The 20,394-nt window shown below is 51.5% G+C and overlaps 1 protein-coding gene across 1 annotated transcript; it reads right to left on the bottom strand.

The window, feature by feature from the left end:
- Positions 1-377: 377 nt before the first annotated feature.
- On the bottom strand, positions 378-19,894 carry TMEM38A (transmembrane protein 38A). Its single transcript, XM_045492442.1, has 6 exons — positions 19,699-19,894; positions 7,301-7,457; positions 6,852-7,036; positions 4,510-4,597; positions 2,815-2,932; positions 378-1,977 (listed from the first exon to the last, which is right to left on the bottom strand). The coding sequence occupies exons 1-6, from the start codon at positions 19,820-19,822 to the stop codon at positions 1,738-1,740; spliced, it is 912 nt and encodes a 303-aa protein (XP_045348398.1). The 5' UTR covers positions 19,823-19,894; the 3' UTR covers positions 378-1,737.
- Positions 19,895-20,394: the final 500 nt, after the last annotated feature.

Below are 20,394 nucleotides of genomic sequence, written 5' to 3'. Positions count from 1 at the left end.
TCTGTCTCTCAATAATAAATAAACGTTAAAAAAAAAATAAAACAAAAAACAAAAAACAAGGTCCTGTACAGACTGAGCTGCAAACCCCAATCACCCAATAATCCTCCCATCTGCCTACAAAGGGCAGTGATAATCATCACCCTCTTTGCCCCCAAAAGGCAAACTGGCTTGGAGAGGGGGAGGCCCCGTGACCTGTTGGTGACACAGTAAATATTTGAACTCCAAACCCCAGACTTCACCCACAGGCTCCATCCCGATTTGGGACTGCCATGAGCCTCACCTTCTTGGAAACGCTGAATGTCTCTAAGGATACAGAACCCCCCTGTGTCCTGAGGCCTAAAGAGCAGGAATGAATCAGACAAGGCAAGAGACAAGGGTTCTTTCACAACCGATTTATTTGCTGAACCTTCATGCCGAGCCTTGACAAACATGCAAGAGGATGAATTCGGAGCTTCAGGACCCACCCAGCTCCCTCCCAGGTGTCACAGGATCAAGGCACTTTCCCAACAGCCGGGCAACATCCGGGGGCCCTGCTGACCCCGCCCTGATCTTGACGCAGCTGTAGGCTGAGTACCCACGTGCAGAGGACAGCTCTAAGCGGGCCCAGTCTGGGCCAAAACCCCACCTGAGACTGGCCACACCTCATCTACCCACCCCTGCTTGGATGTCCTGGTAACACAGGTTGAGATGAAGGAGGCCGGGGGCAAGGGGTGGGGGCTCAGCTATCGTTCCCCTCACTCACCCTGAAGTATGTCCCGGGCCCGCCCAGCGGCAGCAAGATGCCCAGCACAGAGCAAGCCGACTCTTCTGATTGGCTGAATGAGCAGTGGAGGACGCAGGCATGAGGGAGGCCTGACGCCTCTAGGGCCCAACAGCAGGTGCTCGGAGCCCCTTCACAGAGCTGGATCTTGGGACCCCTGCCCGGCCAACTGCATTTCTTTGGTTTAGCACCAGCCTGAAGCCAAAGATCAGAACGAGCCTCCCCCACCCTCCAAGCTCTCCAGGCTGGCCTAGGTGTGTCTACCGAAGGCCCCCTTTGTGCCAGGTAACTTGTGGGGTTCTCCGATCCACAAACACAAATCATCTAAAATGCAAAGCCGCTCCCAAGCATGGTGAACATCCGTCAAGGCCTCCCCTCCCGACTGCGCGGTGCTTAAGAGTTTATAAGGCTGGTTCACATCCGGGCGCACACCAACACTTCCATGAGGAGGAGGGCTGGGGGTCCCCACCGTACAGATGGGGAACGGAAGGCTTGGAGGAGGCAACTTGCCCGGTGCCTTCCAGGAGGGGTGGGCAAGAAGAGACGTGCAAGGTCATAGCAGCCGCCTCCCAGCGGGTACTTAGGAAATGGCCATCAAATTCGTGACTCTCAACCTGACCTGAAATTCTTTCGGAGTCAAGATGTAATTTTAGAGAGGAATATACTGCTAGAGTTTCTGGCTGGAGCCACTGCCAGGATTCTGGGGGCCTCCCCCCCGAATAAAGCTGGGTTGCTATGGTGGCCTGGCAGAAAGAGAGGGACCCCTCCATTCCCACAAATGCCCCTCAGCCCCATATCTCATTTAACGCCCCCCGCCCCCATCAGCCCTGGAGGGTGGGCTGATGGCCCCAGTTTGTAGACTGGGACGTCAAGGCCCGGAGAGGGGAAAGCTGAGCCCAGGAGGCGCCCACACCAACTCGGAGGGTCCCGGGTCTGGGTCTTCTCCCCGGCACCCCACAAGGCCTCTGGGCCACCCACTAATCTGCCTTCTTGGTTTTCTTCTTCCTGGAGCCCTCGCTCAGCTCCTCCTTGGACTTAGCAGGCAGGGCTGAGTGAGGGGAGCCGGGCCCGCCGCTGCCGTGGGACCCGCCGTGGGACCCACCATGGTTGTCGTGGTAATGGTCATCCCCCCAGGCAGCCCCAAACAGCACAGGGCAGATGTAGCCCTCCAGAACATCAAAAGGGGAGCCATGAGAGTGAGTGGCCGTCAGGAACACCTGAGGTGGGATGGAAGGGGGGCAGGGAGACAGCGAGAGAGACAGAGGGAAACCGAGGCAGAAAGCAAAGTGGGGGGATGGGAGAGGGAAGAGGGGAGAGAAGGTCAGCCAGGTTAAGGTCAGAGGTAGCCCAGACCCCCCCACCCCCGCCTCTGGCTTTATGCACCCCCAGGAGGGTGACCAACTGTCCCAGGTTTCCCGGGATACGGAACTTCCGGTGTTGAAACCCAGATAGCATCGGGCACACGGAGACAGGCGATCTCCTCCCTTGCCTCCCACCTGGGCTCAGAGAGGAACAGTGCCTGGCCTGAGGTTGCTCACTGCCTTCCCCTTTCCAATGGCCTATGGGTCCCCTCCCCGCCAGCCAGCCAGCAGCCACGCTCCCCAGATGCATGGGGAAGGCAGTGTGGTCCCTGAAGACCCCCCCTGGGTGAGTCAACCCCAACTCAAGGCCTCAGGATCAGACCAGCACCATTCCTGGCCTAGCCTGGGTCCCCTGTGTCCTGAGTGTGCCTTCCCTGGGTCTCATCCCTCAGCTCTCCACTGCCAAGGCACAAGCTCCCCCCACCCCCACCCCCCGATTCTCCAAATGGACTTCGTACACTCCTGCCCCACTCTGAGGCTGGGCCCTCTGCCCAGAAGGCCTTATTCTTCTCACCCAGTCCCCTACCTGCTGGGCACTCCTCTTATCAGACCTTCTTCCCACGCACAGACCTCCTGGCACCCCCTTCCCCAGCCCCCTGCCTTAGGGCTGTCCCTTCTGGGACACAAGACTACAAACCCGAGCTCCCAGCCTGGAAGGTGCGGGTTGGGGTGGGTCAGGGCAGCAAGACTTACCTTACAGGACACCATGAACACGGTGAAGATGAAGGTAAGGCTGGCTTTGGACACGGGGAGCCAGCGGGTCTGCTGCAGGGTGAAGAGTATGGCTCCATACAGGCTGGCCTTTGTGGGGCTGGAGGGGGCAGCCTCAGTTACCGCGAGGCGCCAGCCACGCAGCCCAGGCCTGTTTACCTCTGGCCCGACCCCGCCTGCCCACTGCCGGCCCCAGCTCACATCCCAGCTTCTCCTGAGCATGAGGTGGGAAGGGGCCTGCATGGCACGGATACGGTGGTGTCTCCCTGCACAGTAAAGGGTTAACAGGGCCCAGAGAGGTTCTTCTTTCTTAACTTCCTTACGGGATAGGTTTTCAGTATTTTAACTTGTTGCAGAAGACAGACCCGTGACTTCCGTTCCTGATGTCTGTCGTGTACCGCCGTCCTTAATGATGATAATTCTGCCTGGTATTTCCAAAGCACTCGCCCGCCAGGGACCGGTCCTGCGGAATCTATCCGTGTGGTTCCTGGGGGCCCCTCACCCTCAGCTGATGAGGCGGAAAAGGAATCCAAGGGGGGAAACCACCTGCCCACTTGGTTGCAGACAACACAGCTAGCTGTCTGGGTCCCCATTTCCTTGTCGGTGGCCCGAGGGTGGGAATACACTTTCGTGGGGGGCGTGAAATGAGCGAATTCTCTCTTCCGAGGTGTGGAATGGGAAGTAATTGTCATGGGCGTACGGGCAAGCCTTTTAATTTTGTCATATTAAAATTTTTTTTTTAATGTTTATTTATTTTTGAGAGAGAGAGAGACAGAATGCGAGTGGGTTAGGGGCAGAGAGAGGGGGAGACGCAGAATCCGAAGCAGGCTCCGGGCTCCGAGCTGTCAGCACAGAGCCCGACTCAAGGCTCGAACTCACGAGCTGTGAGATCATGACCTGAGCCGAAGTCAGATGTCAACCGACTGAGCCACCCAGGCGCCCCTAATTTTGTCATATTTTAAATGGCCATGGTTTTTATTTGTTGTCGATTGGGAGAAAATTGAACTAGCCCAAACCAGTTAGGTCTTTTAAAAATGTATAGGCTACAGGGGCCCCTGGCTGGCTCAGTTGGTGGGATGTGTGACTCTTGATCTTGGGGTTGTGAGTTCGAGCTCTGCGTTGGGTGTAGAGATGCCTTAAAAACAAAATCTTAAAAAAAAAAAGCAATGTATGGGCTACACGCAGCATGAGGCCCTACGCTGAGTCCTGGATGCAGCTGGCTCTGCCCACCTCGTCCCAGCCACATTCCCCATCCACGCTCTGTGCCATACGCTCTCCACCAATGCTCTGTACCCCCTGCTCTGGACTCCTCACTCCCCATCCATACTCTGTACCCTGACCCCCCAGAGCTGGGCAGAATCATTGCTCTTTTCTCACTTGACAGGTGGCAGAGGTGCTGGCCTCTGTCCAGAGGTTCCTCCTTTGCCAGAAAACTCCTACTCACTCTTCATAACCCGAGTCAAGTATCTCATCTCCCTGCAGCTCTGCCTGCCCCTCCCCCCTGGGCAGAGCCCTGGTTCCCCGTTTCTGGGTCCCCCAGCCTTGACCTCTGGAAGCTTCTGGAAGACAGAATCGGTGGCTGAGGCTTCCAAGTCACCAGGAGTATCCAACCCAGGGTCAGGCCCAAGAGGCACCTGTACATACAGGAAGGATGAGGGGCAGAAATGGGATACTCACAAGGACATGTGCAGGATCTCATTGGTCTCCGGCTTCCAGACCCCTCGGAGCAGCTGCTCAAATTTGGACATGAGGGCGACACCAGAGCCTACGAGACAGGGTGCCCCTGAATGAGCCTGCCACCTCCAGTTCCCCCATTCTTCTCAGCTGAATTCCCAAGGAAGCAGCTTCTCCAGAGGGACACTGAGCCTGGGGGTCTGTTCATCAGTTGCAGCAGGGAAACTGAGGCTCAGAGAGGGTCACATGGCATATTCGGAGCAAAACTAGCATGAAGGAATTGAGGTCATATCCCATCTGCAAGGTATGTCTCAGACAAATCTGGGTTGTCTGCCCTGATGCCCTTAGGGAGTCCCGGATCCTGAGCTGTGCATAAGGCTTCCAGAAGCCTCCCCATCCCAGTCTCTCTCCTCCTCAGGGCTCTGAACTCTCAATCTTTCTTAAGCCACTTGCCCTCCAGGAGGCATGCTGTAACTCTAGGGAATTTGCTCTGTAGTATAGGCTTCCTGGAGAGTAAATAAGGAGACCTATATGCAGACATAAATGATTATCGTTCTAGAAGAATCTTTCCATGTACCCCAAATGTATTGGTTAAAGAGGTTGGACTCCTAGAGCTACTCCAGGAGTAGCTATGCTACTTGAGGTGCCTAGTATGTACCACTGGACCAGGGGTTCATATGTGGAGTGATTTTGCCCCTAAGGAGGCACTTGGAAATGTCTGGAAACACTTTTGGTTGTTGCAACTGGGGAGGGGGCTGCTACTGGTCAGCAAAGGCCAGGGATGCTGCTCAACATCCTATAAAGCACAAGACAGCCTCCACCTCAGAGCATGATCCCGCCCCATGTGTCAATGGTGTGGAGTATGCTGGAGCTCAGTGGAGGGTGAGTCTAGGCCCCAATATTTTTGCAGTACCCACTTTGGTATTAGGGAGCAGGGATGAGGTGTCCAGTGGTGTTAGCACCTGCTTGAGCCTTCTTTCCCTGTCTTCCTTTTACTCCTTGGTCCACCTCTCCAACTATTATTGTCAAATTGTTTACTTCTACTTTAACTTCTCTCAGTTCGTGCTTTATATATTTTGGTGTTTTTAGGTGCATACATGTTTGTAATTTTTACATCTTCCTCGTGGATCGACCTGTCATTATAAAGTACCCCTCTTTATTTTTAGTAGCATTTTTGTTTGTTTGTTTTAAAGTCTTTCTTGGTCTACCTCCTAGCATAGCTAGAGGAGAGGGGAAAGGAGGCCTTCAGAGTAGTTAAGAATGTGGACGGTGAATTCAGAGGACCTAGAGACAGACCTCGCGGCACTCCCTTAGCTGTGTGACCGCAGGCAAGTGATTTCATTTCCTTCCTCAGTGAAAGGGGATGACATTAGACTTCTAAAGCAGGGTCTTAAGGATCAAATGGGGTAAGATGCACAAAGGGCTCAACTCAAACCTGTCCTGGGTCATAAAGTCTTCACTGGGCATCCATGAACACGGACAGGACACCGAACTACATCTTTTTCATGCCCCTCACTGAAACACAAACTTTCCTTCCATCGTGAAGGGAGGTAGTGAGCTGAGCAGGATTTGCAAGTCTGTGACTCCATCACCAACAGAATCCACAGATTTATTTCCTTTTCACGTTCCTGTGGTTGTAGATGGTTTCATAATATCATTTGTGCTGGACAGCACTTCAAAAGGTTGAGAATTCCCTATTTGCTAACGAATGGTCTGTTATTGAGTGCCTCGGTAGAGATGTATAAAATGACTGTGCCATACTAAAACTTTGTTTGATGCCTATTTTGAAATAACGGGCCTCTTTTTATCGTCATATATATTTCATTTTATGCACTTAAAAACATAAAAGGCTTTCCCGGACTCAAAAAGGGCCATGGTCCACAAAGGTTAAGAACCCCTATAGTTACAAGGGTGTGATTTCTTCTCCAGGAAGCATTTGGCAACATCTGGAGACACTTCTGGTTGTTACGCTGGCGGGTGCTACTGACTTCTGGTGGGGGGAGGCCAGGGATGCTGCTCTACATGTTACAACGCACGGGACAGCACCCCCCCCCCCCCAGAGGGTGATCTGGCACCAAATATCAGAAGTGTTGCAGCTGAGAAAACGTGCTTGAGAGACAGCCGTCACTGTCTCGTTGTCCTGTTAATCTTTGACAGCTAAATTCCGGAAGAATTTTCCCATTTACTCTAAAGATGTTGGCTAAAGACACTGGACTCCCGCAACAGTCCTGACACCCCTTAGCCTGGACCAATATCTATGCCGACCTGGGTGCCCGACATGTAGCACACTGAGCAGGGGTTCTTAACCGAGGTGATTTTTCCATCGTTATCATGGTCCTGTTTACCTTTGACCCAGCCGGTGGCAATCATGACGAACCACCCATGGTGGTAGTGGTGGTGGGCGTGATGGATGCCCACGGCGATCTTTCGGACTCTGACTACCTCCTTCATGGCCACAAATATAAGTTTCACAGGCAAGAAGCAGACACACTTGTAAAAGAGGTCCAGGGGGCAGAAGAAAATCAAGTACCTTTGGGGAGAGAATGAGGAGCGTCAGGGGGAGACAGACCGTGGGGGGATCCCTGGGAGGTTGGGTCCAGACCTCCCCTCTCCCCCAACTTGTTGGGCTCCGGACAGAGCTGGGCAGCGGAGAGCAGTGCGTTCAGGCCCACGGTGGAGGTTGTGCTGATGGGTCCTATTTCCTCCAACCTCCCGCCTCCCACCTCCCAGGTGGCTGGGTCACCCCTGCCCCCGGCTCTGCTCTCCCACACCCCACCAGCTTGACAGTGCTTACCAGACGGCCGAGGCCAGCAGGACGCTGGAATTGTTGCTGAAGTAGTCGATCAGGGGCTCCCCGAGGAGCAGATCCGCCAAGATGTAACTCCCGAAGCAGTGCAGCATGGCGCACAGCCAGGACGCCAAGGGATGGCGCCGGGACAGCTCGACTGCTCCTGGGGGGCGGGGGGAAGAGACCGTCACTGGGGTGCCAAGAGTGTGCTTTGTTCCCATGCCCTCTGGTCAGCTTATCCTAATTCAGCTGCCTTTGCAGAGCGCCCGCCCCATGCCTTGCAGCTCGCCCATTTCAGAGGAAGAACCCAGGCTCAGGGAGGCGGGACACATGCCTGAGGTCACACAGAGGAAAGGCAGAGCTGGGTCGGGCCTCTCTCCTCTGTGCTCAGAGAGGTGGCAATGATTGGTAATGCCAGCTCCCAGTTAGCAGGCAGCTCCAGGTCGCAGACACCGGGTTCACATCTACATGAAGGACTCCTTCAATCGTCGTTGATACCCACCGCCAAGTGATCACTCTCATTATCCCCACAAAGAGAGGGAGGCGTGGAGATAGAGCCAAGTGCAGATGGGAACACTTCAATAGGGCTGCTGCTGCCTCGGGCTGATGCCAAGATCCCTACAGGCTCACGCCCGGCCTCTCGGTCTCTCCCTCTTTTTAAATTTTTATTATTGCGGTAAAATATACACGAAATGTACCACTTTCACCATTTTTTAAGTGCACAGCTCAGGGGCATTAGGCACATTCCCACTGTTGGTGCAACCATCATCGCCATCCATCTCCAGGACTTTTTCATCGTCCCCAACTGAAACTCTGTCCCCGTTAAACACTTAACTCCCCGTTCTCTCCCTTCAGCCCCTGGCATCCACCATTCTACTTTCGGTCTCTGTGAATCTGACCCCTCTAGGGACCCCATGTAGGTGGGATCACACAGTATCTGTCCTTTCGTAGTCTGGCTTATTTTCCTTAGCGTGATGTCCTCAAGGCACGCTCGTGTTGGAGCACTGCTAGTGTTAGAATTCCTTCTTTTTTAAGGTTGAAAAATATCCCATTGAATGGTGAGACCACATTTTGTTTCTTCAACTCATCCACCGATGGACGTCTGAGCTGTTCCCACCTTTTGGCTATTGTGAATAATGCCGTGAAGAACACGGCATGTACAAATATCTATCTGAGTTCCTGGTTTCAACTCTTGTGGTGACATATCCAGAAGTGGAATTGATGGGTCATATGGTAATTCTATATTAACATTTTTTTTTAAGTTTTAAATATTTACTTATTTATTTATTTTGAGAGACAGAGAGTAGGGGAGGGCCAGAGAGAGAGAGGGAGAGAGAAAATCCCAGGCAGGCTCCGCACTGCCAGCACTGAGCCCAGCATGGGACTCGAACTTACAAACCACGAGTCCATGACCTGAGACAGAATCAAGAGTGAGACGCCCAACGGACTGAGCCACCCAGGCGCCCTATGCTTAATTGTTTGAGGAACTGCCATATTGTTTCCCACAACCGCTGCACGATTTCACATTCCCACCAACAGGGCATGAGGGTTCCACCTTCTCCACATCCTCGCCAACACTTGTTCCTTTCTGTTGCGAGCTAGTGGCCTGGAAGAAATAAAGACACACAAGCAGAAGGGGCCAAGCACAAATGCCACCTCCTCTAGGAAGGCTTCCTGGCTCTGCTGAGTCGGTCACTCCTGCCTCTGGGCTCCCACAACCCTGTGGACTTCATTCTACCATGGGTCTTGGTATTTTACTTAATTGTTCTTTTTTTAATTTTTCTTTTAATGTTTATTTATTTTTGAAGGAGAGAGAGACAGCGTGTGAGCAGGGGAGGAGCAGAGAGAGAGAGAGAGAGAGAGAATCGGATGCAGGCTCCGGGCTCTGAGCTGTCAGCACAGAGCCCGACGCGGGGCTCGAACTCACAGACCGCGAGATCATGACCTGAGCCGAAGTCGGACGCTCAACCGACGGAGCCACCCAGGTGCCCCAACTTAATTGTTAACACCAACGGGAAGTAGATGAGAGGTTGCCTCGGGCTAGAGGGAATGGGGGAGAATGGAGAGTGACAGTTAAAGGATAGAGGTTTCTTTCGGAGGGGATGGTCGCACAATTCTGTGAATATACTAAAAACCAATGAACGGGATGCTTTAAATGGGTGAATCGGGTAGTATATGAATTAGAGCCCAATAAAGCTGTTATAAAATAAACAACAACGGACAAAATGTAACTTATTTCGGTTTCTGTAACGGAGGATACACACTCATAAATGATACTAAATTGAGTCTTCCTATGAACCCAAGGCAACAACAACAACAACAAAGGATGGTTCTGCTTAGCGGAGAGGAACAGGAATCCTCTCCCTCAAGAAGATGGCTCAGTGCATCGGCCTGCAACTTTACAAATCAGACAGCAGCGCCCCACCCCAGAGCATCTCGGTTGGCCAGTCTGGGGTGTGGCTGGGCTTACGGATTTTTTGATGTTCCTGGGTGATTCTTATGGGCAACAATGTTGAACATCACACGGTGACAGAGGAATGAGCTGGCTGATGTCCCGATGTCCTGCAGCCCTGATAAGCCAAGATCTTCTATCCGTGGCTAGGAGGATAGGCTCCCAAGAACAATGGTTTCCAAACTGTGTTCCTAGGAACCCTGAGGATTTGCAGGAGAGACCAAATGGGAACGTTCTGGGTCCTTCACCCCATGTCCACCAGAGCATACCTGCATTTACTGCTTCATCTCAGTGTTCAAGACAAGCCTTTGTTTTGTTTTGTTTTGTTTTGTTTTGTTTTGTTTTGTTTTGTTTTAAAGCTATCTCTGTGCTGGGGGCACCTGGCTGGCTCAGTTGGAAAAGCATGAGACTCTTGATCTCGGGGTTGTGAGTTAGAGCCCCACATCGGGTATAGAGATTGCGTAAAAATAAAACCTTGGGGGTGCCTGGGGGGCCCAGTTAAGTGTCCGACTCTCGATTTCAGCTCAGGACATGATCTCACAGTCCATCAGTTCCAGCCCCGCATATGGCTCTGTGCTGACAGTGTGGAACCTGTTTGGCATTCTCTCTGTCTCTCCCTCTCTACACCTTCCCCATTTGCATGCTTTCTCTCTGTCTCAGAATAAATAAATAAACTAAAAAAAAAAAAAAAAAAGAACTTTAGAAAAAGAAAGCGTATGTGAATACTGCCGAATAAAGTCAGTAGCTGGTGTTACTGGGATTGTAGCAGTGTCAATTTCCTGGTTGGAGTAATGAGCTACCAGTATGTAAGACGATCTCATTGGGGAAGCTGGGGGAAGGGGACCTGGGAACTCTTCGCACGACTTTTGCCACTTCTTACGAGTTTTTAACTTTTTAAAAAATGTGTTTAATTCCCACATTGAAATAGAGGCCAAAGGTCTAGTTCTTAAAAAGTAAGTTTATAAAAACTATCTAGGGGAATAGGATTAATGCCTCTGAATCAAATCCTTACACTTTGTATTACGTAAAGTCTTTAGAATCTTTATAAATAGGTTCTATCATTATGTCAAATTATTTTGTTTGTTTTAAGTAATCTCTATGCCCAATGTGGGGCTCGAACTCACAGCCCCGAGATCAAGAGTTGTATGCTCTACCGACTGAGCCAGCCAGGTGTCCCCTATCTTCATGTTAACATCGCCATAATCTTCTGTAGCCACACCCCAGAGTTGCAGCCTGGTGTTTCCTGCTGGGACAACTATTGATTTCTTGATTTCTTCCCTCCCCCACTAGTTTCATTTTCCAGAGAATGCTTTTAGGATTAAGCCGTAAGGCACAGACACTTAGCTCTCATGGCCAGAGCAGGTACCAAAGACTCCCCTTAAATGATTTACTTGAATCCAGTGACAACGCTACTCAATGTGGATGTGAAATGACAAGGTTACGTGTGATCTGTTAATCAAAACACTAATCAAAATAAATGATCCCAGGTTTGGCTTGTTGTTGTTGTTGTTTTTTAAGGTTACTTTGTTTCTAGAAATTGGATGCCTCTTGTCTCTAAGTTGTCAAATCTGAATGCGTGGCCTCTCCGTGACATGCACTACGTCGGAAGCTATTGACATCAATACCTATGCATACGGTCGATACACTCAAAACATCGATTTGGTCTTAGTCCTTCGTTGAATATGGGGACCTCATCAGTCTTACCTGCTGCTGCCCCCCGCCCCCGCCACCGTGCGTGGCACTCTGCCTGACACATAGTAGCTGCTCAATAAATAGTTGTGAGAGAATGAACTCCTGCCCTCACAGAGCTTACATTCTTGCAAATGTGGGCAGAACAGCTCGTAGGCATTGAGGTTGTGTTTGCGCACTTTGGGCTGCACCGTATGAAAACCTCCCCTGCTCTATCTCTTTGTGGAGTTACTATTTTGTCCCAGGCTACTGTCAGCCTTGACTCTATCCTGGAGAGCTTTTAATCATGCATAACATAGGGATCAATATCCCCACTTGCAGCGAGTTATATGGGGGACCAGTGTCCCCCTGCCCAGAATTCATGTCCGCGGGAACCTCAGAATGTGACCTTATTTGGAATAGGGTCAGTGTAGGGTTTTCATTCCAAGAAACATGAAGTCCAATCCCTTCTGTAGAAGGAGCTGCCTTCTTAGCTTGGTCAACTTTATAGAGAGGGGGGTGGGGTGGCTAGGAGTATGTGCCCCCACTCCAGAGGGAAAAAAAGCCCCAGTTTCCCTCCATACACACAGGTGGGAGAATCCATAGGCAACACCATCTTGGAGGCAGTTTGGCAACACTGAGGAAATCTGAGGCTGTGCATTGCCCACGTCTCAGCAATTCTGCTCCTCACGGCTGACTCAAAAGAAACTAGCAAAGGAGACCGGGGTGGGGGTCAGGGGGAGGATTTCACCGCCACACTGTTATATACTATCTCTTAGTGAGGGGTGGAGACTCGCACAAAATGGGTTACCACAGAGCCGCTATTTAAAAGTGAACTAGATCGGGGCGCCTGGGCGGGGCTCAGTCGGTTAAGCGTCTGACTTCGGCTCAGGTCACCATCTCAAGGGTCCCTGAGTTCAGGCCCCGCATCGGGCTCTGTGCTGACAGCTCAGAGCCCGGAGCCTGCTTCCGATTCTGTGTCTCCCTCTCTCTCTGCCTCTCCCCTGCTCGTGCTCAGTCTCTCTCTCAAACATAAAGATTAAAAAAATTTTTTAGTAAAAAATAAGTAAGTAAAAGTGAATTAGATCTATGGCCCTGGGAACAAAATCCCTTCTGGTTGAGAACCACCACTCTAGATAAATCCACGTGGATAAACCCCGTACGGTTATTACTGAGTAAAAACGTTAGGTTGCAAGAGGATACATTTATGTATATCTTAAGTATATATTTGAAACAACATACTCCATGTAGTTTAGAGACACATACACAGCAGAGAAGGTGTAAATACAGGCATGGGAACAATACGAGCCAATTTTAGGGTGGCGGTCACATCTAGAGAAGGAGGGACGGGGAAGGGACAGGGTTGGCTCGGTCTCTATTTATTTATTAAAAAAATCATCTGAGGGGCACCTGGGTGGCTCTTTCAGTGGAGCATCCGACTTCTGCTCAGTTCATGATCTCATGATTCGTGGGTTCGAGCCCCGCATCGGGCCCATGGCTGTCAGCGTGGAGCCGGCTTCGGATACTCTGTCCCCCTAGCTCTCTGCCCCTCCCCCACAGTGCTCTCTATCTCAAAAATAAATGAGCGTAGAAAAAAAAAGTATTTAAAAAATAATAATAAAAATAAAAAATATCTGAAGCAAATCTATGTTCACATCTGTTAAATCTGTGTAGAGGGAAGAGCGGTATCTGTGATATTTATTCTATGTGTATGAAATATTTAATCACCAAAATGGGTGAAAACAAGAGTCTCCTGGAAAGCTGATAAGCAGGAGGGCTATGGGTACTCATCTGCCTTATCACACTGGGCTCCACACTCTGTACTGAGCCCCCTCGCTACCTGTCCCCTCTCTGATGGCCATGACCAGAGGACCAGGAACCAGGGAAGTCTTGGGTGGGCAGGGGGATCCTGTTCCTCCAGGAACAGGAGGTCTTGGGTGGGCAGTGGGGCGCCAGGCTACATCCTATCTGCAAGAACCCAACAAAAATTTCCGGAAGACTCTTAAAAAATCATGTTCACAGCAGCACTGTTCACAACTGCCAAAGGGTAGACACAACCCAAGTGTCCACCAATAGATGAACGGATGAACAGAATGTGATCGAGCCATACAGTGAAATATGATTCAGCCTTAAAGAGAAGTGAAGTCCTACAACGTGAACAAATCTTGAAGACGTGCTAAGTGTGAGAAGCCAGACACAAAAGTGTATGATGTCATCTATAGAAATGTCCAGAAAAGGCAAATCCATAGAAACAGACAGCAGGTTAGTGGTTGCCAGGGGCTGGGGGTTGGGGGGAAGGGGGAAACGGGGAGTGACTCTTCATGGGTATGGGGTTTCCTTTTGGGGTGAGGAAAGTGTTCTGAACTTAAATATTCCATATAGGTGGAATCATATCACATAGCCTTTTACCTCTGGCTTTCACTGAGTGCAATATTTTCAAGGGTAATATTCATCTTTCTCTGCTGTGAGGTATTCCATGATAGGAACAGATCACAAGGTATTTATCCATGCTCTTTTTTTATTAAAAAATTGTTTTTTTTAATGTTTGTTTACTTATGAAAAAGAGAGAGAGCACAAGTGGGGGAGGGACAGAGAGAGAGGGAGACACAGAATCGGAAGCAGGCTCCAGGCTCTGAGCTGTCAGCACAGAGCCCGATGCGGGGCTGGAACACACAAGCCATGTGATCATGACCTGAGCCAAAGTCAGATGCTTAACTGACTGAGCCACCCAGGCACCCCATCTATTCTCTTGCACGAACCATATTTTATGATCAGGAAACCTGCCTGATAAAAGTTGTTTGAGAGGAAGTCCTAAACACACTCTCCTTTTTCTTTGCCCCCCCCCCCCCAACTAACCAGATGACCTTGGACAGACCATTTTTGCTCTGTGTCTGGTTCCTTCTATCAGGTGTGAACCCCAATCCCTCTTTGCCCAGCTCCTAACAAGGGCTGGGATCGAATTTTCCCTCCTCACTCTGGGGTTACAAGCCCAGAGTACATCTTCTCCCCGCCCTCAGGGTAGTCCTAAGTCTTAGCATTTACAAAGGTCCTACAGTATGAGGCAGAATGTTCTTTCCTTTTCTTTGGGGCGTCTATTTAAAATGTGGCCAGCTGAGAGTTAATCCTTCGGAGCAGCTGGTGGGTCCCGCAGGAGCTGGGTCAGGTGAGGCACCCATGTTTTGCAGAAATGGATACCTCTGCATCTAAAAATAACCCTGAGGGGTTGAATTCTTCCCAGGGTCATTCTTGTGCCCTCTGGGACCATCCCAGGGACTGAGGCCAGGGAGTGGGGGAAGGGGCTTTTGTGGGAGTAAAGCAGGCTCCCGTGGGTGACTCCTGGTAGAAAAGTCACAGGCCCACGGTGGCCTCGGGCAAATGACTGCCTCCCACTAGCCTCTGCTTCCTCTGCTTTCAAAAGAAGAGAATGAGAGCACCCCCTCCTCAAGTTGTGATGATTCAATGCGATGTGCACGATTATCAACACGCTTCTCAGCGCTATCAACCTTAGTGATCAGGATGAGTCTCCCCATTGCAACAGACGAGAAGACCGAGGCTGATGGGGGATGGGCCTGCCCTGAAGATCCACAGCAAGGTGGTGGCCGAGAACCTTCCCCCGGGGGCTCTTTCCCTTTGCCAGACTCCTTCCTGGCTTCTCTTGCTGGGTTTTGGGGCGGCATTAGGATCCAGGAGAATGTGGGTTGCAATCCCAGGTTTGCCACCAAAGCGTTCCCCTCTCGCTGGGTGAGCCCAGGCTAGTCACTCCTCTCCTCGGGCCTCAGCTGGTGTATTTGTGTATAACGGGTGGTGCTGGCTAGAGTGACCAACCACTCCGGGGTGGCCCGGGACCGAGGACCTCCCGGGACATGGGACTTCTGATGCTTGTCTTAATTGAACCTGGGCGAGGTGGTCACCCCAGTGCTCTTACTCATTTCAAAGGGCGCCAGTGAGGACAAAAAGAAATTATTGCTTAGTGCTTAGCAATTATGCAAGAGTTATTCTTGGAACTGGATCTGAAATGGAAAGTACCTGTGGGTGGAAATTTTAGCTGATGGATTTATAAAAATCGGCTCTGCCTGAGGAGGGAGGAGGAAGCTCCCCTCAGGTTCCTCATTCTGGCCTGGGGTGGGCAGCACAGCATTCCCTCTCTGGGGGTCAGTGTCCTGTCTGTGGATGGCAGGGAAGCACGAGAAGGTTCCACGGGGCGCTCTCAGCTCTGCCGTGGCTCTGTGCTATATAGTCTGAGGTCTAAACGTAAGAGATGTATTTACAGAGACTCTCAGTGACTTAAAAAAAATTTTTTTTTTCAACGTTTATTTATTTTTGGGACAGAGAGAGATAGAGCATGAACGGGGGAGGGTCAGAGAGAGGGAGACACAGAATCGGAAGCAGGCTCCAGGCTCTGAGCTGCCAGCACAGAGCCCGACGCGGGGCTCGAACTCACGGACCGCGAGATCGTGACCTGGCCGAAGTCAGACGCCTAACCGACTGCGCCACCCAGGCGCCCCAGACTCTCAGTGACTTTAGGGCAAGTCTTCCCCTGAGCCTTCGAGTTCAGCCACCTGCCTTGGTTTCTTTCCCTGTGAGAGACAGTGGCCCTGGAAGAACTTACAGTTTGTGCCAGAGGTCCCAAAACAGGGGTCGAGGAGCCGTCTCTTGAGCCCCACAGCATTTTAGAAAATGTTCAAACTGCAACAAAGACATCTTTCAGTAGGTGAATAATGACACTACGGTGCACACACACCATGGGATCTTACTCGGCGATAAACAGGAATGAGCTCTCAAGCCACGAAAACATATGGACGAGGCTTAAATGCATGTTGCTATAGGGGAAAGAAGCCAGTCTGAAATGGCCATGCGCTGTACGATCCGAATTCTATGACAGTGTGCAGAAGGCAAAACCATGGAGACAGTAAAAAGATCAGTGGTTGCCAGGGGCTTGGGGGAGGGGGCAGGATGATTACGTGGGGCTTGGCGGATTTTTAGGTTAGTGAAACTATCTGTATACTATAATGGTGGATATGCGTTAGGCATGTGTCAAAATCCACAACATGTACAACACAAAGTAACCCTAATGTAAACTATAGACCGTGCTTGATAAGATGTACAGTGATGATAATAACGATGTGGATAAATGAGGTTGGTTTGTTGATTGTGACAAATGTACCCCTCCGTGCAGAATGTTGATGGTGGCGGAGGTCAGAGAGTAGATGGAAACTGTAATTTCAGCTTCATTTTGCTGTGGATCTAAAACTGTTCTAGAGGGGCGCCTGGGTGGCGCAGTCGGTTAAGCGTCCGACTTCGGCTCAGGTCGTGATCTCACGGTCTGTGAGTTCGAGCCCCGCGTCGGGCTCTGTGCTGACTGCTCAGAGCCTGGAGCCTGTTTCCGATTCTGTGTCTCCCTCTCTCTCTGACCCTCCCCCGTTCATGCTGTCTCTCTCTGTCTCAAAAATAAATAAACGTTAAAAAAAAATTTTTTTTTTAAATTAAAAAAATAAAACTGTTCTAGAAAAAAGTCTATTGGTCTGGAAGGTTCTTTGGATAGGTCAAGGCTTAAAGTATCCAGGACTGTCATTCATTCATCATTCAATCGTTTGGTCATGCAGCCAACATCCACTGCTTCCTCTCCTCTTCCCGTAGAGAGCTGGGGGTCCTGGAGGTGAGAGACCTGGTCCCCCCTGCCCCTACTGAGAAGCTCCAGGTCTAATAAGGAGATCCTGCCTCTTTTAGCCCATCACTTTTTAAATATTATGCAGATTTTGATTCAGCAGGTCTGGGGTGAGGGGGAGTGGTGCCTGGCATTCTGCATTTCTTAACCAGCTCCTAGGGGACATAGATGCTGTTCACCTGAGGACCACACTCTGAGCTTTGTCCTCATTCAGGCTTCTCATGAAAGCCTGACCTGGAAAATGCCTGCATCCCAGGAAACACATCCTCCCACGGCCTTACAAATGATGGTAACTACCTCTCACAAGTGCCTTAGACCCTACTACTGACAAAGGTCTCAATAGAGTTTCACAACAGCCAGGCAGAAGAGTCCAGGATTACGTTGCAATGAGCCTATTTCATAGATGAGTGAGCTGAAGAAGCTCTCGAAGGCGCAGTAACCAGCCAGGTGTTTCCTCAGTGGTAGAGGCAGAACTGACTCCTAATTCAGAGATTTTTTTTTTTCCTCCTAAAAGCCAGCTTGGCTGTCGGCTTCACAGGTGTGCTACCTGTGCAACTGCCCAGGACCCTGTGCTCAGAGGGGCCTCCCATTCAGTTTAGTGTTCTGCTGTCACTGTCTTGAGATTCTTAAGTTCTAAATGAGGGGCCCCGACAATTCTACAGCTGGTTCTGCAATCAGCACACAGACACTGAGAAGAAAGCTTTATAGAGGCTCGTCAGGAACACCAAACCGGAGGTTTGGACTAACAGCTAAGTCCAAGGCACCTCCCTTTTCTAAGGGGAAGCAATCGTAGTGATTTCCGGGGTCAGGCAGACCTGGGTTTGAATCCCAGGGTTGTCATCTACCAGCCCTGGGACCACAGGCTCATTGCATCATGTAAATTACCCTAGTCACTATTTCCTATTTCCCCAGTTACAAACGGGGATATTCTGATTCGGTTTATCTGGGGGCGGAGATGAGATGGGGGCTTAAGAGGCCCCAGGAGCCTCTGATAAGCGGCTAGGGTTCAGAACCACTGAACCTTCCCAACCTTCAGGAAACTTCAGGCTCCAGTGCGTCTAGTTCAGATGATTCACTCTGTGACTGGCAGAAACATCTCGGCCCCTCTTGCAAGCTCCTGGCCAGCCTGAAGACCTCTTTCTTCCGGACGCTTGTGTCTTACGTTGCTAACGGGGCTCCTGCCCTCCACGGTTTTAGGTAGCCCAAGGTGTGCTAGGTTCTGTACTTGTCCAGGGGCCTGGCCTGAGCCACCACAAATTCGTCCTGGACAGGAAATACAGCCCTGCGTTCATGCTAAGACAATACAAAGGTTATTTTGCTTTGCAAAGTAACTGGTCTCCAGAACAGCTTTTAAAGAATAGGCTTTAGCTTGTGGGTGGACAAAAATAAAATGGAATAAAAACACTTGGCAAGCAGACTATGATCCCATTTGCATAAAATCATGTTTCTACATCTCTACAGGGTTATAAATGCATAGAAGAGAGGTCTGGAAGGGTCGACAACACATTAACTGTAATTATCTCTTTCTCCTTTGCATTTCTCAGCTTGATTTTTAAATATACAGAAGCACCTATTTTTATCATCTGAAAAAAAAAAAAAAAAGCTATTTCTATTCTGCCAGAAAAATATAGGAGTGATTTCATCTAAGTGGGAGAAAGTTTCGGGATGATTGATCCCTTTTCTAAGGCTAAATTCTCAACTCCCTTTCCTTTGCTGGCGTGCTATAATAGTTATAACACCAGGAGATGAACAAGAAACATTGGGTGAACCTTGTATAAAAATAGAACACATTCTAAGGAGGCTATTTACCATCACTTAAAAAATGTTTTCAAAAGACCCAAGAAGCAGAGTCTTTCTTCTCTCCTGCGATTCTCCACGGGGGTCTGGAGCTGGCGGGGGTAGCTAACCCCGAATCACCCTGCCCTAGGGCCGGTTCTGCTCAGTCAGTGGAAGGATACGAGCCAGGGCTGAAAGAATTCCTGCCGGGAGAGGAGACCCAGCTTCGCCCGGCCGGAGGAGGAGGGGAGATTGCCCGAGATCCGCAGCGGAGAGGGGGCGCCGGTGTCACTTTCTCAGAACCGGATTACTGCCCCCAGCACGGCCGGCCCTTATATAGACACTCAGCAGCCGCTCGGGCTCCGCGCGCCAAGGGCAAGAGGGGAGGTCAAGGCTGCGGCCGGCCGGCCAGGACATCTGGACTGGCCCGCAGCGCCGACCCCCGCCTGCGCCCTCACCAAGACCTACGCCGCTTGCGCAAGTTCTTAGGACCATGCCAGGATCCCTGACCTGCTCTCCCAGCCCCCTCCCAAGCACCTGTTCCCCCTCCTCTGAACAATCACGTTCCTCTGCTGCCCTTCAGCGCGTATCTGCTCCCCCTCCCCCAGCCTCACAATCCCGGGGGCTTCTCTCCTTGCTCTCCCTCTTGTCTCCCACCCCCGCCTCCGCCCACCCCATGTGGAAGAACCGCATGATCCCGGCACCTGCTGCTCCCCGGAACCAGTCCCTCGGACTGTCCCCCCAGCATCTAGGGCATCCCCCGCCTCGGACCCGCAGGTTTACCCCCGCCCCCCGCCCCCTCCCCGCGATGCCAGCCCCCGCGGGCTCCTGGCCCTGGCTCACCTGGCTCATACTTGAGGTAGAGAATGGAGACGATGAAGTAGCTGAGGTCGAAGACCGGGAAGAGCGGCACCCGCGAGAAGCTGAGCGCCAGCTCGCCTAGGCTCAGCGCCGAGAGCAGCTCCATGGCGCCCGCCGGGTCCCACCCCAGCCCCCGGCCCAGTAAGTCCCGCAGCCCGCGGCCCGGCAACTGCGCCCCCGCCGCTGGACCCGCCCCCGCCCGCCAGGCGCCGCCCCCAACCCGGCCCCCGCGGGAGAGGAGGGACGGCCCCAGGCCCCGGGGCGGGTGGTGGGGCCGTTCTGTCCCTTGAAGCGTAGTCGGGTGTCCGCTACTCCGTCCCTCGGGCCATCGCGACCCCATTCAGCCCAGCGAGGCGGGGTGCAGGGGTCCCTGTGGTGTGCGTTGGACAGGGTAGCCGTCCCTGGCGGGGGGAAGGGGGGGGTCCTTCCCGCGCGGAACCCACCCAGGCGGGACGGATCAGTTAGGACCGTGTCCCGGTGGGACTCGATTAGGATCCATGTCCTCTTTGGAACCCTTGGATCGGGACCAGCACCCTCTGTGGGGCCCGACCAGTTGTGAACCCCATCTTCCCGTATCCCAGAGGGTCAAGACCCCAATTGTTTGTGGAACTGTCATGACCCTAATCCTCTATGGGGCTCTGTAAGTTACGATCTCCATTCCTCACGGGGATCCCTGTT

This window comes from Leopardus geoffroyi, chromosome A2 (genome assembly GCF_018350155.1).
Source record: "Leopardus geoffroyi isolate Oge1 chromosome A2, O.geoffroyi_Oge1_pat1.0, whole genome shotgun sequence".
Taxonomy (NCBI): Eukaryota; Metazoa; Chordata; class Mammalia; order Carnivora; family Felidae; genus Leopardus; species Leopardus geoffroyi.
The sequence above is the reverse complement of the archived record's forward strand: the minus strand, read 5'-3'. Positions and strand labels throughout refer to the sequence as shown.

Coding starts and splice junctions, on each gene's coding strand:
- TMEM38A (XM_045492442.1), bottom strand. CDS start 19,822: ATGGAGCTGCTCTCGGCGCTGAGCCTAGGCGAGCTGGCGCTCAGCTTC. Junction 7,037..7,300: donor CTGCTGGCCTCGGCCGTCTG/GTAAGCACTGTC, acceptor CTCTCCCCAAAG/GTACTTGATTTTCTTCTGCC. Junction 4,598..6,851: donor TGCCACCGGCTGGGTCAAAG/GTAAACAGGACC, acceptor CCTGTCTCGTAG/GCTCTGGTGTCGCCCTCATG.